Source organism: Rhinopithecus roxellana, chromosome 20, assembly GCF_007565055.1.
Source record: "Rhinopithecus roxellana isolate Shanxi Qingling chromosome 20, ASM756505v1, whole genome shotgun sequence".
NCBI lineage: Eukaryota > Metazoa > Chordata > Mammalia > Primates > Cercopithecidae > Rhinopithecus > Rhinopithecus roxellana.
In genome coordinates, this window is record NC_044568.1 from 46,822,453 (window position 1) to 46,848,787 (window position 26,335).

Here is a 26,335-nt window from a genome sequence, read left to right on the forward strand (position 1 = left end):
AAAAATATGTGCACACTGTATGGAAGAATGAGAAAAATATAAGAAAAAAGTCTTAAGGTTATAGATGAAAATATGACATAAAGACATGTTTATATATACACAAAACTGAGAGAGGACAGCTGCTATAATAATAATATCTGGGTTATATTTCAACAAAAATAAACACAGACTGTTGTTTAGCCCAAGTTTATTAAAATGTTAACTTTTGAAAATTAATGTTCACTTTGCTGCTGAAACAGCTGCACTTCATGTCACATTTTCAAAGTCCACAAAGATTTGCGTAACATAGTCTTCCTGGAATTATAATTCAAACTGAGAGAATTGAAGTTAGTTAAAAACGCAATACCAAGACACCAATAACAAGAGTTCCCCTTCATATTTTAGAGCATTGCACCTGAAGCAATCAGTAGCAACCTTGGAAATCCGTATGGAAAGCAATAAAAACTTTTGGGAATGTATAGCCACTGCCACAAAAGGCACACATATTATTTTACAAACATTAGATTTACAAGTATTGGGGGAGAAAATGAATACAAATGTAATTCAGACCAATCCACACACCAAGACTCAGTTTTGTGCAAACAAAACCTCTCTAAAAAGCAGCCTCGGAGCTCTATAGCACTTTCATCTTCAGCCTCACAGTGGAGGTGAGTTCAGCCTGGGCTCCTGGGAGGGACACACTCTTTCTGAGTAGCTTCTGTCTGAAAGGGACGAGGAGCTCTGGAGACAATGGTTAAAGATGTGAATCAAATGCATGAGAAGGACAAAGGCCATCTTGTCATTGACCAGGAAAACCTCCCCCGTCTTGGGCACTCTTGTCACATCTGACAACTATCTGGATGCAGCTTATCAGTCACGGGCTTCTACCTAGATTAGATCCAATGGGGCTGGTAAAGCTTACGTTCTGACAGTCAATGGCCATGAGCAAGGGTGAAGGTGCAAAATGCAATGAGGGAAATTCATAAAGTCTTCAGAGGTGAGGTAGGGAAAGAGAGTTTAACTGATCTATGAAAATGCAGTCAGGTAAAGAGAAAAAAATTCCAACAAAGATTATCAAGACATTTCCTCCTTCATAAGCTCAAAAGAATAGATTCTTCTTTGATTGGAGGTACTCATGTGAGGTGATTCTGCCTCAATGCAGTGGTTGCTCCCCATCACTAGAGTTTTCCAGATCCCTCCCTAAGAATCTGGTGGATGCCGGTCAGAAGAAATACTCTCATCTCTATAAGGTCACCTTTCCTGAGGGTAGCAGTGAAGTTTTATAATGTGAGGGTGAACACTTTCAAAATGAAAATCTGTAATTTCTTTATATTTGGACAACCATAAGGATTTTAAAAACATTTCTGATTTGAGTAAATCAATGATCTGCACTTGACACATTTACAAAACAAAGGACAATAGAGTTCTCATTCACATCCTGCTCATGTCCCTCCTAGTGACTCCCATACTGCAAACATACCCAAAGAATACAGCCCTTTATTCTGTCACCTGATGGGCTTCTCAGGTTCCCATCACACTAATTTCACACAGACTCCCTGGAGGCAGCTCCCAAGAGCAGAAGACATGGATGAATCAGAAGTTCCTAAAAAGTTATCAAACCCGATGACACAGAACTCAAGTGACATTTCACTTTGTTTTTGTTTTGTCTGAGACAAGGTCTCACCCTGTCACCCAGACTGGAGTGCAATAGGGTGATCTTGGCTCACTGCAACCTCTATTTCCTGGGCCCAAGCAATCCTCCCACCTCAGCCTCTCCAGTAGCTAGGGACTACAGGCATGCATCACCAGGCCCAACTGATTTTTTTTTGGAATATTTTTGTAGATACGGGGTTTGCTATGATGCCCAGACTGGTCTTGAACCCCGGACGCAAGCGATCTGCACACCTTTCGGGCCTTAAAGTGCTGGGATTATAGGTATGAGCTGTGTAATTTCATGCCTCATGACACAGCCCAACGAAAAAGAAGAAACCCTGTGGGTCCATTATCTATTCACATTGGTGGACTGATGGCTGGAAAACCCCAGCAAGAGAAGCCAAAACAGCACCCACCACACCCGCATGTCTTAGTCCTCTCAGGGCACCCTGAGGTGGTCAGGACAAAGGTGGGGGTGGCTTAGGGCCGGGGAAGGGAAAGGAATGGGGATGAGAGTGGGATCACAGTTGAGGTGGAAAGAGAAGTGAAGGGAAAAGGAGGGAAGGGAAGGGTGGCTGTTGGGCACCTGGAGGAGGAGGAGGAGAAGGGGCTCTGGGAAAGTATCCAGTTCAAACTAAGCCCTCAAGCACTGGTTGGAGGACCAGCTACAAGTCAGTGAGAAAGTCGATCAGCAAGGCAATGGAACACGCGGGGCAGGAGAGTGGGAGGCTCAGGAGCAGTGGGAGGAAGACCAGGGCTCTGGCTTCCGCCAAACCTTCTCCTGTCTGGTGCTGCCTTAGCAACCCTGGGGCATTATACCTCCTCTCCATCAATCCCTGGCTCCAGAATGTGGTGCCTTACAGTGGACATTCCATGTGGTGCCTGAATTCTTCCACACCCCCTCCCCAACCTGAGAACCCAAGCACCATCCCAAGGACAGATCCTCTCTGGAACCTTCTCAGACCTTCAGATTTCTGGTCCTCCCCAACCCAGCTCCCTATTCCTACTTCTGGTCCACTCCTTCCTTCCTGAGCTTGGGTGCAAAACATAAAAAACAAATGATGGCAGGATGGCAGGAAGAACCTCACGTGCAAGCAGAGCGCAAGACTCCATAGCCCCCTCTCAGCTATTTACAAGCAACAAAACATCAGTAGGATGCAGAAGGTCTGAATAGCGAACCCTCTCCAGCACATACATGTACCATCCATCCATCATCCTTGTATCTTGGGAACAAATGTTGGAGATACATTCATTTTAAGCAAATGTGGTACATTTACAAAAATTAACCGGACTTGTTTTGTTAATCAAGCAAATCTCAATATATTTAAGATAAGTCAAATCACATAGCGTATTTCTGATCATATAATTGTGCGAGAAGCAATGATAAAAAGATAAGCAAAAACTTTTATATGCTTGGAAATTAAAGTGCCCTTATAAGTAAGATATAAACATGAGAAAGATTCCAAAATGAAACAAAACTGCCTTTGCACTCAATGATAGGATCATAATATGACAATAAAATGTTTCTCTCTGGCCTGGGTAATCCACTTTGTGGCACAAGGTTGTGTGGTCTCAAATCACCCCAACCCACCTAGGCATTTTAACATCTGAAATAGAGTGATGATGTCACTAATCTGTGTCATCTTACTGCCTGTGAGTGTGGACTTTAAATTTTGAACCCTAATAAGGGGAAGAAAACCAAATTGATTCCCAAGGCTGACCTCCCAGGGATGTCCAAGGATTCTGTGCTTTTCAAGAGACAAAGATCTTCAGCTTCTCTCCTGGGCCATTTGGCCACAATACCCAGAGGGTTTGGCTGCCTCATGAGTGATGGGTGGGGAGTGTCAGACAGGTAGACAGAACCCAGGGGCCTGGTGATGAGAACAGACCCCCACTGTCCATCACCTTTTCTGGCCCTGTCCTCAGCTAAATTTCCCAAAGGCCTTCTTCTACCTGATCGCACAGAGTGTGCTTAAACTTACTCAGGCCTCTGGCAGCTTAAAACCACTGCTTGAAATCCCTTTACCATTTACTAGAACATAAAGTTATTGTAAACAGGAGATATTCTATTGATGCTACAAATAGTCAATGCCTTTACCAAAAATAGAAAGAAACCCTAAGAAACAAGCAAAACAAAAACAAAACAGGTATAACAAAACACTGGAATGAAATTCTACCTGTATGCTGTTGCCTGCATAAAGAGCCCCAGATTTGCGTTGCCTTAGTTGTGAAAGAAGAGATCAGGTGAAGAGGGGTTGAAGTCAGATTAGCCCAAAAGTGAATGGTACAGAGTACCATGATGTCCATGAAAGTTTGCCAGGGTCGTCTTGATTATAGCCCAAGCAGAGACAGGGAAAGAAAGGAGATGTGAGCAGAGTTTGAGGCCTCAAACAGGGGAGGTTATTCATGCAGCCCAGGAAAGGTTCCCAAAAGCCAGGGTCAACCTCCTTTGCAGGCAGGTCCCTTATGGAGGCAGAGCCAGGCACCTTAGATCTGAGACCAGCTGTGTGACCCTGGACTGATTTCATTCCATACAATGAGAGTGCCAGTGGCTGCATGCAAAGACTGTCTGAGGATAGGAGGTAGCAATCTGTTGAGCACCTGTGCACCTGAGTATTGTCACCCCCAAGGGCATCTTTCCTTCCAGAACTCATGCCTTGGAAGGTCCTTAGACACTAAAGGCAGTGATGATGATAAGATGAGGGAGAGCCAAGGGGTAGGGCTTCTATGTTCTGGATAGGAATGAGTGTCTGGATACTCCTGGAGACAGCTGAGTGAGTCCTGTAGGGCTCATAGGTCTCCTGGGGCAGTCCATCTTCAATGGCATTGGGCCTAGGCCAGGATGTTGAGGCAGCCACGGGAGCATCAGCAGTACAGGCAGGCACAGAGGCAGTGGATCCAACAGAGGTGGCAGGTTTGGGATGGTCTGGTAAGCAAGTAGTGTCACCAAGCCTGGCTGACCACTACCTCCCACAGAAGATACCCTGTCCCTTGCCTCACACTCCAGCAGGGCAGAGGCTGGCACCTGGAGACTCATGGAGCATCCCTCTGAGGCCTCTGTGTCCCAGTCATTAAATGGGCACTTGAGTCACTCAGGGCTATTGGAACAGACCCCAAGATGTTTTGGGAAAGTGTTCAGCAAAGCACAGAATACATGCACGACACAGGGGCACTGATATTTTGGGAGCTAATATTTTACGAACTCCAGCCCTAATCTGAGCACTCTCACCTGTGCAATCTGAAAGAAACAGGAGACTTTCAGGAAAGATAGTGTCTGAGTTTAACTTAAAGGAACTAAAACGTTGGAATTTTTACACTCCTTATACCCTTCCAAGTCAACTCTTTCAATGCTCCCATCCTTACCACTATCATATGAGTAACTGGGGCAGTCAGGGATTTACTGACTTAACGTCACTCAGTCAATTCTAAGTTCACTGCTGATTACGTCTGACCAATCTCCTTTTTCCAAACTTCACTCCATTTAATCTTGCTGGTGATGATTTTATGCAGCTCTGGGACAAACTCCACCTGGTTAAGGATAAAGCAAATCCACGGTGACTTAGTCCTGCTCTCATTTCCCATCAATTCCCCACTCTCCTCCTCTGTCCGTCCACAGTCTCCCATGCAGGCTGACACCATATGTTGGCCTTAATTGAGTCCCTGAGTATTTCAGGCTCTCCCCTGGACCCTTTGAAGGTGGGTGTAGCCATGGGATTTGCTTTGACCCAGGAGATGTGAGTGGAAGTGAAGCACATAACCTTGAGGCAAAAGAGTTGGGAGCCATTGAGACTGACCACCCTCTCCTTCATCTCTTAGAGCAGCTGGCAGGTCCCACATGGAGGCTGCTCCTTTATTCTGGTGGCAGAATGAGGGGATATAGAGCACAGGGGCCAGGAGAGCCATGGAGGACGTGCAGCATGAGCGGGAAAGAGCTTTCAGTGTTGTACATTTCCATTGTTTGGGGCTGTTTGTTACCTACAGTGATACCTAGCCCATCCTAGCAGACACGCACCATCTACTCCACACTCTGTGAAGCGGGCTATACTATCTCAGGTTGTAGAGGGCATTAAGTGAAGTAAAAATGCATGTAGAGCATTGAGCCCATGGCCTGGCACGCACAGTGAGTACGCAATGTCAGCCATGTAGCTTCATAATGTGTACTGTCAGTACTCAAATAATGCAACCAAGTATTACAAAGAAGGAAATGTAAACTTTTTTGCATATGTATTTCTTCAAACTTTATTTTCAAACAGATAGGATAAAACTATGTATATTTTTCATAGCCAGTGTTTTTCTCTTAATAGTATATTGTTAAAATATTTTAATCTCAAAACTAAAAGATTTTTTGAGATTATCATTTTAAATTACATGATAGTGTTCACTTTAGTGAATAATTTAATTATTATTATTGGATTTTTGTAGGTTGCACACAGCATTTAAAACAACTGAAGAAGAATAAAAAATAAGAACGTATTACATATTGTAAAATTAATATGATTTTGTTAATTCTTTTATTCATATGTATAGGACATATATATGTAATACAGAATGCATTTCTTATTATAAGTTATATTAAAAAATAGTTTAGAAGCTGCTGATTTGGATTTCCTTTTCAAATTTTGCAGGATTATAAATAACCTTTTTAAGTATTGCTGGGCCCTTATCTGGTTGTTTTTTTTTTTTAGCTTAACATGTCAGCAATAATTCCTTTTGGGTTTCTGACACAAGATAGCAGTTTTCATCCAAATAAGTCAACTACCTCACCCCATCCCCAAGCCACTCAGATAGAATAAAAAGCCAGTACTGTGACTGCCAAAGCTTCCCCAAGCATGGCCATGCTATGAGACGTGGGACACCCAAGAACTGGGAACTGCTCAAGGGCACCAGGTCCCATCTGTCTGCATTCACTTACCTTCCTCATGTACTCGCATGGGGGATGTCACTGACTGTTCAAGAGCACCGGACCCCATCTCTCTGTACTCACTCACCTTCCTCAGGTACTCGCATGGGTATGTCACTGACTTTACATGCTGCTGCAGCTCCTTGGTGAGCTGGCCCTGGTCATGGGACAAGAACTGTGGAATCAGGACAATGAAGAGCTTCACCACCTGCAGAATGAGAACAGGGGCTCATGATGAGTGCCAATCTATTATATAGTTTTAAGAGAAAACGTTTGTCAAATTAGTGGGAAAAAAAGGTGATGTTGGAGTCTGTAGTGGTCACAGAGCATGAGAGCTTCAGAAAAAACAGGACCAAGTTCAAATCCCTGTACTTTGAATGTGTGCTTCATGCCATGCAAAATTACTTTACCCCTCTTAACCTCAGTTTCCTCCTGTGTGAAATGGAACAATGAAGTTTCATTCCTCATTCAGTTTCTGTCAAGATTTCATGAGATAATACATATAAAACATCCAATTCATTTAAATGTATAATCATTCCTCTCATAATTAGTAGCAGTGAGGTGGGAAATTAAAGAAAAATAAAATGAAAAAGAAACAGAAATAAGCTTCCCTATATTAGGCTGACTTTTCCCAGAGGCAGCAACAAGCACAGCCCAGACCCAGAAAAAGCCTTGATAATACTATCTAATGTGCTCTGAAGACTCTCCCAGCACTCCCTCAACATAGCAAGAAAAAAAAACAAATTTTCCTTTGTTTTGTGGTATGAGTGTATAGATTCCTGTTCTCTGTTAGTGACTTCAAGTATTCTGTTTTATCTAAGTAGCACAGCGAAGGTCATGAGCCATCTGAGCAGACCTGAGTTACGGCCACCTGGGTACCATACTGAAGGTTATAGGATAAGACAGTGCCTAGGCAAACCTGGATAACAGACATCTGGGTTGCATAGCAACGGCCATGGCCAAGTGTAATCCTGAGTTATGAACCTGTTATAATTTAAATAACTGCCGTTGTTCTGCCTCTGCCTCCTTGCTTTTATGCCACTATGCTTTGTGCCACTGTAAGCTTGCTTCAGGCTAGCCCACTCCCCTTTTTGAAGTGCCTATAAAAGTCAAGTGCTGTCTTTGTTCATCTTTGTTCTGGGTCCAGATTTTGGATGCTGAGTCCACTGGGTCTGAGTGCACTCAATAAAGATTCTCCTGTATAAACCCCAAGGTCTCTCATGCCTTCCTGATTTTCTGCAACAGTGGGATCAATTTCACTATTACTGTATATACAGTTCTGTGCCTGAAACCTACAAAGAAAGAAAATGTTGGCCAGGCACAATGGCTCACACCTGTAATCCCAGCACATTGGGAGGCTGAGGTGGGTGGATCAGCTAAGGTCAGGAGTTTGAGATGAGCCTGGCCAACATGGTGAAATCCATCTCTACTAAAAATATAAAAATTAGCCGGATGTGGTGGCAGGCACCTGTAATCCCAGCTACTCTGGAGACTGAGGCAGGAGAATCACTTGAACCTGGGAGGTGGAGGTTACAGTGAGCCAAGATCATGCCATTGCACTCCAGCCTGGGTGACAGAGTGAGACTCTGTCTCAATTAAAAAAAAAGAAAAGAAAAAAAGTTAACTCAGCCAGACACCATGGCTCACGCCTCTAATCCTAGCACTTTGGGAGGCCGAGGCAGGCGGATCACAAGGTCAGGAAATCGACACCATCCTGGCTAACACAGTGAAACCTCATCTCTACTAAAAATGCAAAGAATTAGCTCGGCGTGGTGGCGGGCACCTGTAGTCCCAGCTACTCTGGAGGCTGAGGCAGGAGAATGGCATGAACCCAGGAGGCAGAGCTTGCAATGAGCCCAGATCACGCCACTGCACTCCAGCCTGGGCGACAGAATAAGACTCCGTCTGGGGGAAAAAAAAAAGTTAACTCTAAAAAGTGCTAGTGATTTGTCATTTTAATTAATTATAACCCTTTTTAGTCACACAAGGCCTTGTACATGGCAGGTGCTCAATAAACACTTGTCGAATCAATGCATGTGCACTCCGGAGCCACACTGTTTAGATTCTATTCTGCCTCCACCACTTACTAGCTATGTAATCTGGGTAAGATAATTAACCTCTTTATGTCTGCATTTCCTTCTCTATAAAATATATATAAGAATCCCTAGCTTATTAGGTTGTTGTGAAGGGTGAATGACTTTGCACACAACAGGGGCTTGTTAAATATTAACTGTGATGATCTCCTTCCAAATCTCTATTTTCAGAGCCACGGACGAGTGCCACCTGCTGACCCTAGTGTGTAAGTGCACATGATCACCAACTATGCTCTTTTCTGCACCCAAGGTCCAAGACTGGGTAGTTAAGGCCTGGAGGTTTCTTCTGCATCTGGCTTCTCAGTGCCCATGTAAAGACTTTTGTATTCTCTTCCTCATATTCCTGCAGATGGGGTCCAGGTTGCCCAACACAATTGGATGATCCTCAGGGCAGTGACCACCTATGCCAGCCCTATGAGGTAGCTGGAGGATCATCGTTCCCTCCTTCTCAGGCTCTGGGTCGATGCCAAGTCTGGGGCGACCCACGCCCTCAAGTTTCTCACTTTGGAGGGTCACATTTTCCCTTGGCAAGGAGGGTAAAGGTCACAGGAGGCCAGCGACCCATGACCTGCTTGTGCCATGGGCCCAAACTCCTGAAAGTATGCATTACAGGATATTGAGCAGCATCCCAAGGCTCTACTCGATGCCAGTAGCACCTCCTCCCCACCATTTGTGACAATCAAAAATGTCCCTAGGCTGGGCTCAGTGGCTCACACCTGTAATCCCGACACTTTGGAAGGCTGAGGCGGGCAGAGCACCTGAGGTCAGGAGTTCAAGACCAGCCTGGCCAACATGACAAAACCCTGTCTCTACTAAAAATACAAAAATTAGCCAGGCGTGGTGGCACATGCCTGTAATCCCAGTTACTTCGCAGGCTGAGGCAGGAGAATCGCCTGAATCCAGGGGGTGGAGGTTGCAGTGAGCCAAGATCGCGCCACTGCACTCCAGCCTGGGCAATAGAGCAAGACTCCATTAAAAAAAAAAAAAAGTCCCTAGATACTGCCTAATGTCTCCTGGGGGACAAAATTGTCCCCTAGTCTATAAACCACTGGTATATCCTCTAGGACAACTGGACACTTTTCCAGGGACAACCAGAGCTCTACAATCCCAGAACTCCCACTCAAAAAATTTATCCTCTAGTACTACTTTTTTAGAAACACTGTCATTTAGAACCAGCCCTCAAAAAAGAAAGAAAAGCATATTTATACTGCCTTGAAGAGAAGCTAACAAAGTTTGACTTGAAGGTTACATTCAGTTTAGCCACACCACATGAGCATCCAGTAGAGTTACAATGTATATTTGTTTCATTCAAACTCAATACATGAGGAGAGAAAGGAAGAGAGGAGCAATTTAAGAAGTGCAGGCTTGTCCACCCTGTTTTGTCACCAAAGTGTGGATGCCCAAGAGGGAAAGTGCTACGCAAGACAGAATAATGCAAATACAAATTTTCTCTTTTCCTAGTCAGTGTCAATGCCTTTGGTCCTATGTGAGCATGTTGCTCATGTTTCAATAGTAATTCAGGGACTATTCAATGATTATTCTGAATGCATATGGTTTGTGTTCTACCCACACCCTCTGGTTCATTTGGGGCCTCAGTGTTTGAGAAGCAAGCTGTTCTAGGCTTTCTCACCTGTCTTCAGTAAGGCCAGTGGTTAAAAGCTTAGCTCCAAATCAAACAGGCAGGGCCGTGCTACTTACTAATAGTGTGGCCTCAGACACTCGAGATAACCTTGCTAAACCTCCATCAACTCCATCTATAAGAAAAGATTAAGAGCCACCTCACAAGGCTGTGGTGAGAATTTAATGTAAGTGACTTGCTTGGTGAGATCACCCTGACAAGTGGGAGATGCCTGGTACACAGTATCATGAGTGTCAACTCAGCCCTTTATTACTTGGAAGGCCTTGGGCAAGTTCTTTAAACTCTCTGAGCCTCAGTGTCCTCATGTGTAAAGTAGGGGTTGAGAGGAGTCAAAAATGCTTCTAAAGCCCTTATAACCTAACAACTGCTCAATCAATATTAGCTGTTATATCATGTGGCTCGTAATAAGCACTTAGTACCATTAATAGCATTTTGTCCCACCTTTTAACATCTTTAATAGCTAAGTTCTCCTCCATCTGTTGAAATGTAAGCTGTCAGAAATTTTTGTTATAATCACTAATGTGCCCCATATGCCTAGAATAATGTCTGGCAATACAGTAGGTGTTCAACAAGTATTTGTTGAAGGAACTTTCCTAAGACTTGCCTCTCCTAGCTTCTAGGCTTGCTGCTTGAATGTCCTAATTATCCTGCAGGGAAAGCACTCAGGTTCCTCTCAGAAAGGCCCCATGTAACTCTGTCTCTCCAGATATGAATTCAAGAGGCTGCGGGACTGCTTGACAGGAGGGGAGGCACTCACCCCAGAGGTGCTGGAGCAGTGGAGGGCGCAAACAGGGCTGGAGCTACATGAGGGCTATGGACAGCCAGAAGTGGTATATTTAAAGAGCAACATTTATGTTTAATATATGTGGGGGCCTTTCTGCCCCAGGATTTTCAACCTGAGCCCCTGAAGTGCCTCCATCCCACTCTAAATTTTTACAGAGTTCCTAGTACACCTCATCTTGCCAGTAGTTACCAAAACTGGCAAACTGTTCAGTTAGGTTTTGCTAAAGGGGTGATGATTATTATTCCATCATACCCGCCTCCCCTTCATGCAGGAGAAATCTTAAGGGCTTTAGTAGGTGGGTGAGGCTCAGAACTGAGCAGCTCATCTTTCCAACTGTGCTGGGAAGAATCATCTGAGAGCCTCTGTGGGGAATTTATTCCAAGGTGCACTTAATGGAGTCTGAGGAGAAGTTTTCAAAGTGTGGTCCTCAAACCAGCAACATCAGCATCATCTGGGAATTCGGTAGAAATGCAAATTCTTGGACCCCACTCCACACCTAATGCATTAGAAACTCTGGGATGAGGTCCATAAATCTGTGTTTCAACAATGCTCCAGAATCTCCAATTAGATTCTAAAGCACACCCATGTTTGAGAACTCCTGGTCTCAAACAGCATATTTCAGAAGGTGTGCTTAAATGCTGGGAAAATCAGTCCAAATTGAATCTTGCTTCATTGTCATGATATCATTTCAGAAAATAAATTTTTGTCTACTTACGCAAAGTTTGTCCTTTCAACAGGGAATAATTTGTGCTGATCAGAAAGGAAAACAAATTAAACCAGGCTCAATGGGGAGAAGAATGCTGCACTGTGATGTCCAGGAGGTTGAGAAAATATCTGACCGCTTCGATCAAGCAGAAAGAACGTTTTACAGTTTTCTGCTATTCACCGTACAACTATTCACAACCTGCTGTCATTTTGTGAAAAGAAAATTTTAAGAACATCAATTGTCTTTCATTCTAGATTACAGATGAAAATGACAACGTTCTACCACCTGGCAAAGAAGCGGAAATTGTCCTCAGACTAAAGTCTACACTGCCCTTCTGTTTCTTCTCTGACTATGTGGTATGAGGATAGAAAGTGCTAGTCATGCCTTAATACAGACCTCGGTCCACATTTCATTTCCACTATGTCTTGCTATGTAACCTTGGGCAAGCAACAAAATCTATTTCATCAGCAGTAAAATGCGGAGACTATCATCTATCATCTGAGTATTATAAAGATGAAATTTCAAATGTAACAAACTAGTTGCAGTGGTTATCCTCAGAAAGGACAACTGGACAGGGTAGGATGGGGGTGCAGTTGGGGGGTGCTAGAGGCAGAAGAGCGGCTTTTTATTATACTCTTTGGGACCTTTTGTATTTTACACTAGGAACTACCTTTTTTAAAAAATTAATTTCCAAAAAAAAAAATAAAATAAAATAAAATAAAATAAGCAAAAAAAAAAAAAAATTAATTTCCAGCCAGGGACAGTGGCTCATGCCTGTAATCACAACATTTTGAGAGGCCGAGGTGGGAGAGTGACTTGAGCCCAAGAATTCAAGACCAGCCTGAGAAATACAGCGAGACCCCGTCTCTACAGAAACATAAAACATTAGCCAGATGTGGTCACAGCTACTCAGAATGCTGAGACGACAGGATGGCTACAGCCTGGGAGGTCAAGGCTGCAGTGAGCTATGATCAAGCCATTGCAGTCCAGGATGGGCAACAGACTCTGCCTCAAAATATAAATAATTTCCTTTAGAAGTACAATTTGTCACTTAATGAGTGCCATACCCGTCTCTGTTCTGACCAAACTAATCCCCAAATGTCATCTTTGATTCCTAGGACAGTCCAAACTGCTGCCATGGTAAAGGGAGATTTTTATGTCACTGGAGACAGAGGAATGATGGACAGCGATGGGGATTTCTGGTTTGCCAGCAGAGCTGATGATGTCATTATTTCCTCTGAGCTTGTAGATTTGCCACTCTTAAGAGGCAAGGATTGACAGGAAGGGAGATCTCCTACTGGAGGATGTGGTGGTCAAAGGCTTCTTTTCCTTTTCAGGTAACATATTGGGCCATTTGAAGTGGAGAGTGCGCTTGCTGAGCACCCAGCAGTTGTCGAATCGGCTGTTGTCAGTAGTCCAGATCCAATTTGCGGAGAGGTAGATGAATGTCATTAATTAAAGTAGCAACTTTATATTTTCGAGTTCTGTCCATTTGACTATAGTAAAGGCTGAACCAAAAGTGGTCATTTAATTTTCACTATGAGGCATGCATTTGGCCAAAATATAAACCAGGCAACCAACTTCACAATAAGTTGTGTCCCAAAGGTGAGCTATTAGGATTCTTTTGAAGGCAAGTGACAGAAACTCAACTCAAACTGTCCTAAGTTAAAAAAAAAAAAAAAAAAGACATTTGGCTCATGGTAAGTGACAAGTATTCAAGTATAGCCACATCCAAGGGTTCATGTAAGGTTGGCAAGACTTAGTCTCTCTCCATTTTTGGCTCTGCTGTTCTTCATGCTGGCTCTATTTGAGCGGGTTCTTCCTATTTGATAGCAATCAACTCCAGACTTACACAGGTTAGCAACCCTCCATCCCTCCAGGAAAGGACAGAGCTCTGTTTTCAATCATTTCAAGTAACTCTCAGGACTGCATTTGCCTACCCTAGATCACATCTCTCACCAGTGTAGTTCAGGGTAATCGTATATGCTGATCGGCCAGACTTGGATCATATTGTGTCCGGAATTGGTGGGTTCTTGGTCTTGCTGACTTCAAGAATGAAGCCAGGGACAGTCGCGGTGAATGTTACAGCTCTTAAAGGCGGTGGCATCTGGAGTTGTTCATTCCTCCCGGCGGGTTCATTGTCTCGCTGGCTTCAGGAGTGAAGCTGCAGACCTTTGTGGTATTACAACTCATGAACGAGGCATGGACACAAAAAGTGAGCAGCAGCAAGATTTATTGAAAAGAGGGAAAGGACAAACCTTCCACAGAGTGAAATGGGATGACAGCCGCCGCCACTGCGGGCTCAGGCATCCTGCTTTTATTCCCTTATCTGACCCCACCCACATCCTGCTGATTGGTCCATTTTACAGAGAGCTGATTGGTCCATTTTGACAGGGTGCTGATTGGTGTGTATACAATCCTCTAGCTAGACATAAAAGTTCTCCAAGTCCTCACCAGCTTAACTAGACACAGAGCACTGACTGGTGCATTTGCAAACCTTGAGCTAGACACAGGGTACAGATTGGTGTGTTTACAAACCTTTAGCTAGACATAAAGGTTCTCCAGGTCCCCACCAGATTAGCTAGATACAGAGTGCCCATTGGTGCAACCATGAACCCCAAGCTAGACACAGAGTGCTGATTGGTGCATATACAATCTTCTGGCTAGATATAAAAGTTCTCCAAGTCCCCACCCGACTCAGGAGCCCAGCTGGCTAGCCTAGTGGATCCCGCACCAGGGCCGTGGGCGGAGCTGCCGGCCAGTCCTGTCCGGCACCTGCACTCCTCAGCCGTTGGGTGGTTGATGGGACCTGGTTCTGCAGAGCAGGGGGGGCGGCACCTCTAGGGGAGGCTCCAGCATGGGCATGGTGGGCTGCAGTGCTGGGGGACCAGTGAGAGTTCGAGCCCGGCAGGCTGGCAGTGCTGGGTGACCCAGCGCACCCTCCACAGCTGCTGGCCCAGGTGCTAAGCCTCCCACCCGCGCCTCTCCCTCCATACCTCCCTGCAAGCAGAGGGAGCCAGCTCTGGCCTTGGCCAGCCCAGAGAGGGGCTCCCACAGTGCAGTGGCGGGCTGAAGGGCTCCTCAAGCGTGGCCAAAGCAGACGCGGAGGCCGAGGAGGCACTGAGAGTGAGCCAGGGTTGCCAGCACGCTGTCACCTCTCAATATGTCTATCATTGGAGATAGGGGTTGGTGTCAATCCCACCAGAGAGAAGTTAGGGTAATACTTTATAGGAAAAACTACAGTAGCTACTAAAAAGGGGGAACAGATACTGTATAAGCATACGCAGATTTCACTGGATAGGCAGATTTCACCAAAGTGGACAACTGCCATGGAACTCAGAATCTATTTTCTCACAGAAACAAGGCAAACAGAAAATTGTGGCCAGTTTCTCAAACAAGTCTCATGAGACTGTTTAGGACCAATGGAAAGGAAACTCTGGCAATGACAATAATAGTCTTACTTCTAGGAAGAAGCCCTATTTTCCTAATTTCCTTTCCTCATGGACATTTCCTACGGACACAGCAAGTGACAAAATTTCAAAAGTTTGTCAGCATCTTCCCACATCTGTACCTCTCCCTCTCACACACCAGTGAGCCTCTGCAGTGACACTACGGGTCCCCTACTCTTACCTCTTATACCCCTTCTACTCCCCATTTATTCTATTCTCAGAAAGTTTCCTTTTGCTGCCATGTTCTCATTCTCTCAATATAAATGATTTCGGCTGAACAGAAGTAACCACCAATTAGAATCAATGTATGAACAATGAATAATATAAATTATGCTAACCTCAGTAATTATCTAATTGGTAGGTTTTAAACAGTATTACAAAGAGAAGCAAACAACATGAGGCAAGAAACGACCTTGTAGAGATAGATCAATCTTTCCTGAGAGTTTTTTGCTTCATTTTGTTTTGTTTTGAGATGGACACTTGCTGTGTTACCCAGGCAAAAGCAGGAGTTCAGTGGTGCAGTTATAGCTCAATGCAACCGCAAACTGCTGGGTTCAAGCGATCCTCCCACCTCAGCCTCCTGAGTCGCTAGGACTACACGTGTGCACCATCGTGCCCTGCCTAATTTTTTCTTTTTAGTCTTTGTAGAGATGGGGTCTCACTATGTTGACCATATAGTAGCTCATTATATAGGTAGAAGGCACCTTTTTTTGTTTAGCCCTAAGAACCTGAAAATGTTTTGTTAGAACAGTATAAACGCATGATGAACTAGAGCCTTTAATCAACTCTGCAATACTGAATCACTACTAAGAATCTTTCTAGAAATCTTTTGTCCCATTCTGTATGAGAAAAGCACAGTGGCCAAGGATGAGTAACTGCCTTGTTTTTAGGGACAGCACTTGACATCTATCCTAGGACTCTTGGCCCTAATACCCCTATAAATTCAAAGAACATGACTGTACATATCAAGGGGCCCCATTTAATATTCAGAAAGAAGACAATATCCAAAGAAACCAGAAACTTTCATCAAATAAGGATTTAAGAACAATACTACATAAAGACATGAAGATGGCCCTGTAGTTTCCTTCTAACCGTGGAATTGGTTGATACTGACTGATCGTCTGCATGAAATTTCTATTTCAGTTAGCATCATTTCAGCCAAAAGGTAGTTAATTTCAACCTAAGAACTACTCACATCTTCTCCATTACATTCACTAAATTAATGAACTTTGACTTTCAGAAAGGCTATTTGAGGGCATTTTAAAATACAGTAGTAGTCTTATTTTGAGAGAACAGAAAAGAGGATTTTTATGGTCAAGCCAGGGCAGAAAACTGTATATATTCCAAATTATCCCTAAAAAATCTTCTTCAATGTCCAGGATCCAGCTCTGAAAAGACAAGAACTAAGTGTTCTTTTTGCATTTAGGTGTAGTCTCCATTTTCCAGGAAGAGTAGAGACCTACGACTAGTTTGAACTAGGAGAAAGCAATGGGGTAAAGGGATTATTACTTTCTTGTGGCAAAGCATTTAAGTGAATTTGCACTAAAAACCCCTAAGATGGAGCTACACTGTCACCCTTCTTATATAAACAGAACAGTTTCTAGTGTCCATGAGATTCAATAGGCTTAGGCTTATTATCAAGAAAATCTAGACTTTAAAATTCAGTCTCAAAGAATTTCAAGCAAGCTCTCTCCTATTGCACTAACTGGAAGAATGGAATCAAATGTCTCATAATGTTTTTCTGTCAATTAGGTGGAATTTGTTCAAGAACTCCCAAAGATAATCACTGGGAAAATCAAACACAATGTTTTAAGAGACCAAGAATGGGGACGAACATAGCTTGATAAAAAAAAGACTTAAAAAGGTTAAGTAGTAATATGATTGCTTTCTCTCATTATTGGTTCCTGATAATTCCGTGACTACTCTCTTAAAATGTTTAAGATCCTTCCTGGTTGAAGTTTTTATTTTCTACTTAGCTAAAAAATTAAAAAATAAAAGTCTAAAAATATATGGATGAAAATTGTTTTAATAACCAAACTGACAAAGGTAATAATGGTTTCTAGTGTTTAAAATAGGAGTCAAATGATTACTTAGAAAAAGAAAGTGCACAATGAATCTGTATTTTGTGCCTGATTAATTCAAAATAAAGACACCCCCTAAATGTTCAAGACAATTTCTTCTGCTTAACAACTTTATGAGACCAAACTTTAAGACATTTAAAATACTGTTAAAATGAGGAGTATAATTCAAAAATCAGTAAGTGAATTTAATGAAAGTAAGTACTGTATTACTGTGGCTCATTTTGAAGCAAATTAACTGTAAAATATCTGAAACTTGGATTTAAGGATCAAGGGTAATTAATAAATTTTCTATACTTTTTAGGTTCATGTCCATGACTTTTTATAATTTGACATATAAACATCTTTCATGATATATATATACACTATATATATATATACTATAAAGCAACAGATTTACTAAGAGTCAGAAAGAAAGAAAAAGTACAGAACACCAATTTTTAGGGAACAAATTTATTTTGATTTTTCTGAAAATACCAGAACTATGAAAAACAAGCTTGATATTTAGCTGTACCAAAAGCAAAATACAAGTAAAAATAACATTTGAAAACTATGTTTAACCTTAGAGAATCATGTTTTAAAATACAAAGTTTAACATTCTTTCCTCTATGGAGCTAAACGTTTTCTAAACGACAAGACTGCAGTTTTACTTTTTTAAACTGATGTAATTTTTTAAAAGAAAAAACAAAAGGGGAATAAAAAGCACTTACTTCCTATTCTGGAATCTCGTCATTTATAAAATAACATGCTCAAATGTCAGTGAAAATAAACAGTTGATAAACCTGAAAACAAGTATTTTAATGAGTTCAGGTTACAACCCAACACAGGATTTTGTAACTGGGAAAGAATAGTTTGTATAACAACTGAGTCTTACCAAATACAAATAAATATAAAAGGCAATTAAAAACAAAACTATAAAATCAAAGTCTTTCCGTAAAGTAGCAGCTTTCACAAAGTAAAAACAATTTAGTTCCACAGAGTTGTATGTTCTGTAGGCATATGGCCAGTTTTTTTCCGAGTCCTTTTGTCTTGCACTATCAAAATAGAATCTTTGTCTTGGAGCAAGTCTGCTGAAGAAGGCACCAAAATCCTATCCTCCCTATTCCCCTAAATGATATTAATAATCCTCTTATCAATCATTTCAAAGTAACTTCAATGTCATTAAGAATTAACATTCGAAATACGTAAAGCTACAGAAGGAAGGTCCTGCCTATTCTCTTTACCCCTCTCAAATCATTCTAGTCTAGCTTGCCAAATAGAACCACTAGCTAGGATAAAAATATATTCCCATGTTCACTAGCCATTAAATAAACATAGCCACTTGTGCAGGAACCCTAACATTTTTAGCAATTCCTAACTTTAAAACTTAAGGATAAGCCCATTTCTACAAGCTAACTTTACAGCTTCTTAATATTCTTAATCTGGACAGTTTACTTTGCAGACTTTGTTGGTGTCTGCCTTTTCAATTGTTTTACCCAAAAATAGGCCTTGAAAAAACTTTCAAATTCAGGAAACTCCTGCAGAGAACCCTCATGGTATGTGAGTGTGAGCATTAACTTGAAGAATACTCTTATTTCACAGAAATTTAGGACTGTCAGAGTAGGGATGAGTTCATTCTCTTCCTTCAGAGACAAAATTTCAAGCTGAGCAGATTCATAGACAAGGGTTCCTCATACAGTTATATACTAGTGCTGGGAAAAAGACAGAAAATGCTATTTCATTGGGTCTTGTGGTTCCTCCAGTTGGGTTAGAGAAGATTTGAGAGTTGTACCCTTCATTTTCAAGTCCAAGTAGCTGCAGAAACATTTCAAGGATTCCTCTGGCAAGGCGGCAAGTCAGTTTCCTTTTAGATCTAAGACTCTTGTCACTTTAAGAAAAAAAATTTTCCCCTGAACCTTTCAGAGACTTGTCCATGTGTTCATGTGATGAAAAACGTCTGCAAAATAGGCTAGTTTCTGTAGCCATTTTTCATTTCCAAAGCACTCAGCAAAAGCTGGCTGTTTCCTTGTAAGTACTCTGGTAATTCACCTTTCAATTCAAATATCCTGTAGAGAACTCTTCCTCTGATAAGCTAATGGATGTCTGTATGGTGCGGGAGGTTTACGTGCTATTCGTCCAGGTTTTTCTTTTGGGTGTTTTTTTTTTTTTTAAACATTTTTGCATAAATGGGTCTTTGACACAGGTAACCAGTTTTGTAACATTATTCAGAACATCACTGTATCTTCAAGTTTTTGATATCAGCATCTCTGTGAAGAAAGCAGTGTGCTATAATGTCAACATCAGGATTTCTTTTTTAATAATGCAAAACGACTTCTGGAGACAACCACTGATGGGGCACCAGAAGTGTAGATAACAGACCTCTGGTTATCAGATATGATGTCACAACATTATATATTGGCCTTTGTTTTGGCAGGCTCCTAGCAAAAGAACAAGTTTTCTTTGAATTTCATCATTTATAAATCTTACAAATGCTACAGCATGACAAGTATTAGTGAAACCTGTTGACTCATCATCCTGGATAGAGAAGCTGCCACTTTTCAGTTAATGACACAAAACCTTTTTTGCATCATATGAGATATCATCAGTAAATCAACTTACTGAGAAAATAAAGTCTTTTCAATTTTGTACTGCATCTTGCCCCAGCATTTTAATGTTATTAGATTCTCACCAACTATGCATATTTTCCTTTCCTGAGGTAAGTTCTGCTACTAAATAATTTGCTTCTTAAACCTTTTGACTAAATGTGATTTCTGAACAAAAGCCTTACTGTTTTTGTTTTGATAGTCCAAAAGCCATTTGAAAATAACGAATATCCTTTCTTGTCAAGTGGCTGTGATTTAGTTACAATTGCTAGTTTTATAAGTTGCATGCCACAGACAGTGCACAATAGGATAGGACAGCTTGGACTGAGTCCATATAAAACCCTTGAGAAGTAGCTTTCATTATAAAGACAGAATTTCGTTGTGTCCCTTGTTGCACTAGTATACTGAAGTATACTCAGAAGACTGAAATTCTTCATCACCAACCTTTTCAGAAATGTCTGTAGCTCTATGCCTAAATGGTTCTCTTCTCTCTCACATCTTGCCTTCCAAAATTGCGGCACTGGACTGTCAACTTTGTTACACACAAATGTTAAAAAATAAAAATAAAAAAATAAAAACAGACATAAACAAGAAAATCACAAAAGTACAAAAACTTCACTAAACAATTCACTTCTAACCTACATGATCCACATTTTTGCAACGTTTACAACAAAGTGGCAGCAAGACAGCTGAGCTGTGGCATGTAAAAACGCCTTCCTTAGAATGAAAACTTCCCTCTGATTTTCTACTTCAGTCAGTTCACTCCCATAAGTCAGCTGGCACTGCAGAAGAGGAGTCCTGGGAGAGGTCAACATCCGCCTCCTCCTATCCTCCCCTCTTTGCAATAGCAGCACATGGGTCTGCCTCTACATAATACCATAAGGGCTGAAAGATCCCTAACAAGACTGTTAACAGGGCTGCACAATCATTGTTCACTACTGTGAGAATAGCATAATGCAGCACACAAATAAAAAACTGTTTTTAAGTCACAATTTAAGGTGAAACCCCAGCAACATCTCACAGAGCCCCAAGTGAGAAACCCACCTCCAACACCGAATGACTTCCTATGAGAGGTCATTTTCATTTGACTTGGATCCTTCTGTGGCTTGACTTGCAAGTTCAGGTTTGGCTCCTCCCTCATTTACCACCTGCGGATTAGACGTTGGTTTTGTCTGCCCCAGCTCCTCAGTATTCTCTGGTACCTGCTGGTTATTTTTTCCTTCTGCTGTGTTGCTTTGGTCTGATTTGTCAGCAGATTCCAATTTAGCTTCTTTCCCATTTCCCTGCTTTGAGTTAAGCTGTGATGGATCCTTAGGGCTCTTCACCACCTCCTGGAGATTGTATTTTCTAAACAACATGTAATCTTTCACAACACTCAGGCAACAGACAGCTTTGATGATTTCTACAACCACTGTGTACTGTGGATTGGTGAGATCCACTTTATTTTCTGAATTGAGGGTGCACACTATTCCTGTAACAAAAAGAGAAAAACACGTAGCTGAGGAGGATACCATTATGTTTGACAGATACAAAAAATCTTTTGTCTCTGTTTCTTGTTAAAATAAGACATACAGTAATACACTCCTCTATGTGGACTTCAAATACTCTGAACCCTTACAATAAATATAAATGAAACCCTACAATATTTAGTAAGAATATTTTTTTCCAAACAAAATTCAATTTTGAGTTAAAAAAGACTTTATCTAACTACCAGAAAATCTCATATCCAACATACTGAAATCAGTTGATTTAATATTACTTTAAGAACATTTTAATACATTTGTTCTACACTCAAAAATGTAAGCCTTAAATCTTTAAAAAGAAAAAAAAATCCTTTAAAAACAAGTATTTACCATTGAACGCCTATGGAAAATCACTAAGAGAAACATACCTGCCAATTCTCTGATAACTTCTTCTCTATTCACGTGACTGTTATTTCGAGATTTGTACACAATCTGAAATGTCCCTTTGTTAGGAGTTTTAAACCAGGGTTCCAAAAATGTTTGTGCATATTTTTTCATATCTTCTAAAAAAGCCTTGCATGTGCCTGAGATGGGTAACATTCGTAGAATAACTCGAGTCTTCTTCTTCTTGGTTTTGTACATATCCTGGAGAATATGATGCACCAATTTCTCAGGTTCTTAAGAAAAAAAAAAAAAAAAAAAAAACAGAAAAAAAAGTTAAGAATGTAATTTCTCAGACATCCTAAAGACTGAACTCTAAAATGAATTTTCACTGGCAATGACATAAGTTGACAGAAGAAATTCTGATAATGAATTTAAATGAATCTACCTAGTCGTTTTTCCAACTAGTATTTCTTCAGTGCCTAATATGTACTATAATGTACCTAATATTTTAGCTTTTCATCATTACTGCTTGCACTAGAAATGACTGTTTACACACTGTTGTTAACATTTTTGTGACGTCCTGAGTTATTCAACCTTAACACCATGCTGTTTTCCTGTAACAACTATCAGAGTACATTAAACAGTACATAGTTTTTTACCAAAAAAAAAAAAAAAAAAAATCTGTGAGTCACTTTAAAAGATGTAATTAATCCATTAGCTAAGTTAGCACAGAAGTCTAAATCTCAGACCCAGGAGGAATCCCAGAACCATGTTGGGCATGAGATCATGAAAGGGAGGTCCTCAGGCTGCAATCTGCCTACATACAAGTCTATTTGGGGCTGCTCTGAAAATTTTTAAATTAGTTGACCACATTGACAAATTTAAAAACTCCAGATTTCCAACTTATTTTGAGAAATTCGAATACCTGGTCCTGCATTCCCAAAGAGCTACAACTGGCTGGAGCTGAGTAGCAGCTGCCCCTTTTAGACAGAACAGGCACTCTAGTTCTGCTTTGTTATATACGAAGGAAGCAGCAAAGCCAGGTTTCCACTCTTAAGCCAATGCTACATCCACCACCCCATTCTACCTCTCCACAGGCCAACTGCTAATATAGTGTACAGAAGCTGCCATCAAATGACTGAGTCATGCCCAAGAAGCCATTTTGTAAGCAGTATTCCCTGAGAGAGGAATATACCCAGATGTTATAAGATCAATAATCTTAACAAGTATTCGTCACACCTATCCCAAGTGTCCTGATGAAGACGACGTTATTTGCTCCACTTTCCACTGACTGGAATCTTCTTAGCCTCAACTCTGTAGATGCTTTAATGTCACCAACTTCTTTCTTCAAGGCAGCCTCCACATCATCATCCTCTCCCTCACTTCCAGAGGGCTGCTGATCCTTGTCTGTAAACTGTTTGCATAAAACTAATGAGCAGAAATGACACAACAGCTTATATTTAAACACCATAAGTAATCATTTATGTGAAATCCCTTGTGGCAGGCGGCTCAGTATTGATTTTTTTTTTTTTTTTTTTTTTTTTTTTAAGATGGAGTCTTGCTTTGTCTCCCAGGCTGGAGTGCAGTGGTGTGATCTTGGCTCGCTGCAGCCTCCGCCTCCTGGGTTCAACCAATTCTCCTGCCTCAGCCTCCCGAATAACTGTGATTACAGGCGCATGCCACCACGCCCAGCTAATTTTTGTATTTTTAGTAGAGATGGGCTTTCTCCATGTCAGTCAGGCTGGTCTTGAACTCCTCAGGTGATCCACTTGCCTCACCCTCTCAAAGTGCTGGGATTATAGGCGTGAGGCACCATGCCCAGCTGACTCAGTATTGATAATACAGCTTTTTATTACGAAACTGGGACACCATACCCTTCAAAACATGGAGCAAGGCCGGAAGTCGTCGCTCACTCCTGTAACCCCAGCATTTTGGGAGGCTGAGGCAAGCAGATCACCTGAGGTCAGGAGTTCAAGACCAGCCTAGCCAACATGGTGAAACCCTGTCTCTACTAAAAATACAAAAACTAGCCCGGTGTGGTGGCAGGTACCTGTAATCCCAGCTACTCAGGAGGCTGAGGCAGGAGAATGGCTTGAACCTAGAAGGCAATGTTGCAGTGAGCTGAGATTGCACCACTGCACTCCAGCCTGGGCGACAGAGCAACACTCTGTCTCAAAAAAATTAAAAAAAAAAAAATGTGGAGGAAGAGGAATTCCCGCAGATATAGTATGTAAAATTTGAAAATGTTTTCAAAAGCATTCTGACAGTTTGAGACAGAGAGAAATGTGCTGACCAGATCAATCATTTCAGGGTGGACCTTAACACCTTGACCAGGTATCTGTGTGACTGACATGACACTGTCCTTTTGGTGAGATTAGACCAAATACTTGTGGAATTAAAAACCCTTACTCTTGCTCTATTAAGGAACAAGGCACAGAAATACTTGTTCAATAATTTTGGCCAAGCATGGTGGCTCACACCTGTAATCACAGTACTTTGGGGGTCAGAGAAGGGCGGATCCCTTGAGCCTAGGAATTTGAGACTAGCCTGGACAACATGGCCTGAGAACCCCCTCTACAAAAAATACAAAAAATTAGTCAGGTGTGGTGGCACATGCCTGCAGTCCCTGCTACTCGGGGGCTGAGGCACGAGGATCGCTTGAGCCTCGGAGGTGGAGGTTATAGTGAGCAAGATCATGCCACTGTACTCCAGCCTCCACCTTGGGTGACAGAGCAAGACCGCTTCCAAAAAAAGAATTTGCTCAAAGTACAGGAGTAGACAGGATATGTACTTGCTGCCCATTTCTCTGCCCCCCAGTGCCCAATGAAATCGCCAATCAGGCACAATAATTGTACACATTTACTGAAACTTTATTACATACCAGTATGTACTTTATGTACATAAGCAACTCATTAGCCAGTCTTAAAGTATTCTCCTTTTTATCTAGCTCAGCAGCATCAAATAACGTGCCCATGTCCGAGTCCCCAGCTGGTAAAGGACGAGCCGTGAATTTAAATTCCCTCTGTATTATTACCCTTCTTCATTTAATCCCTCACAGTGTGCATGTGGGCATTGGTCCAGATTCTAAGACAGTGATATGATTTCCAAACAGTAAGACTTTAGGTGATAATGGTAAAAAAGTGTTTACTTTCTAAAATGTATTGTAAGTGCAATAACTGGCATTAGTAGTAAACCTATTATTTCAAAGATATTATTGCTTCAGGTAAACACATTATCACTCCAACTTCACAAGGCTGTCATGAGAAATGTGTTTCTGAAAGAGCTTCAGCACACCGCCTGGCCCTCGGTGGGAGCTAGGCCGGGCTCAGTGGCTCACGCCTGTAATCTCAGCACTTTGAGAGGCAGAGACGGAAGAATCGCTGGAGTGTAGGGTTCAGGACTACCCTGACCAAAACAGTGAGACCCCTTATCTACCAATTACAAAAATTAGCCGAGAGTGGTGGCGCGCACCTGTAGTCCCAGCTACTCCGGAGGCTGAGGCAGGAGAATCGCTGGAGCCCGGGAAGTCGAGGCTCCCCTGAACTATGATCCCGCCACTGCACTCCAGTCTGGGCAACAGAGCGAGACCCTGTCTCACAAAAATAAACATAAAAGTAATGGGAGCTAACGTGGTTAATGATGGAAAGAGAAGGTGCAAGCACTTCAAGCACAAAAACCATAGCGCCGAAGTCTGCGAATTTCTCAGGGATAGGGACGGAAACGCCGGCGAGACCACGCCCCTACAGCCGTCACGCCGACGACCCAAAGCGCGCATGCCCATACCGACAGCCAACCCTCCAGCCTTCCCACCTCCCGCAAGGCCTGGCAGCCCGCCCGCCCCGGTACCGGTACCTTTTCTGGCCCATACATGTCGTCGCCGTATTCGTTGAGCAGGCTGTAGGCCTCCTCCACGCACTTGCGCTCGTTCATGTTGCAGGTGATGAGGATGCCCTGTAGCCCGGGCTCTAGCTGACGGGGCCCGCCAGCGTCGCAGCGCCTAGCGCGCTTGGCCAGCACATACTGAGCCTTGCCTTTGCGCTTCCCGCCGCCAGGCTGCGTAGTCGACTGGGCGGGGGCCGCCATGGTGTGCGCAAGCTGAGAGTAAAAAGAAACGTTTCTCGGCTGCTGGTGGCGTCCTCACCTACCGCCGGCGCGAGTTGGTGACGTCAGATATGAGCGACAGCCTCCCCTAGCCCGCTTCCAAGCCTCATGCCGTGCTGCGCCGGGTCCTAAGGCCGGTCTGTAACCGACAAAGGGGTGGAGTGATACCCGCCCAAACCCCGCCTCCTTCCCCGCCTCCCAACTGCAACCTGAATCCGGTAGAGGCAGCATGGCAGCTATTCTGGACGTGGTGTCAGTGGCTCCCCACCCTTGAAGCTGGCTCCAGCCTCATAGCTTCCTCCAACCAACCTTGGTACGTGTTCCTCCAGCCTTCCCTATAATTCTGCCAGTTACTGTGGAGGAAAAGTAAAATGTTAAATTTGAACTCAATTGAACGTGGACACAATGGTCATCAAGTCCCAGAACAGGTTGCATCAGCCCCTTGAGGCATTCATTCATCCAGCACTGTTACAGATAACTCTGTGCCTGTACTTGAGTTATTGAAAGACAATCGCAAAAACAAG

At 42.5% G+C, this 26,335-nt stretch overlaps 1 protein-coding gene across 3 annotated transcripts; it reads right to left on the bottom strand.

The window, feature by feature from the left end:
• Positions 1 to 6,669: 6,669 nt before the first annotated feature.
• Positions 6,670 to 25,959, bottom strand: THUMPD1 (THUMP domain containing 1). 3 transcript variants are annotated; one of them, XM_030925595.1, is made up of 5 exons: positions 25,563 to 25,959; positions 22,950 to 23,124; positions 21,755 to 22,003; positions 20,908 to 21,334; positions 6,670 to 6,740 (listed from the first exon to the last, which is right to left on the bottom strand). In XM_030925595.1, the coding sequence occupies exons 1-4, from the start codon at positions 25,791 to 25,793 to the stop codon at positions 20,928 to 20,930; spliced, it is 1,062 nt and encodes a 353-aa protein (XP_030781455.1). In that variant the 5' UTR covers positions 25,794 to 25,959; the 3' UTR covers positions 6,670 to 6,740; positions 20,908 to 20,927. The 3 variants fall into 3 exon arrangements, with proteins under 3 accessions (XP_030781455.1, XP_030781454.1, XP_010386868.1); XM_030925594.1 differs by lacking the exon at positions 6,670 to 6,740 and adding an exon at positions 17,719 to 19,527; XM_010388566.2 differs by lacking the exon at positions 6,670 to 6,740 and having other exon boundaries at positions 17,719 to 21,334.
• Positions 25,960 to 26,335: the final 376 nt, after the last annotated feature.

Bases quoted from the DNA above. Each gene is read 5' to 3' on its own strand.
- THUMPD1 (XM_030925595.1), bottom strand. From the start codon at position 25,793: ATGGCGGCCCCCGCCCAGTCGACTACGCAGCCTGGCGGCGGGAAGCGC. The intron at 23,125-25,562 runs GTACCGGTACCG...TTATGCAAACAG, and splicing joins ACATGTATGGGCCAGAAAAG to TTTACAGACAAGGATCAGCA. The intron at 21,335-21,754 runs GTATGTTTCTCT...TTTTTGTTACAG, and splicing joins AGTTATCAGAGAATTGGCAG to GAATAGTGTGCACCCTCAAT.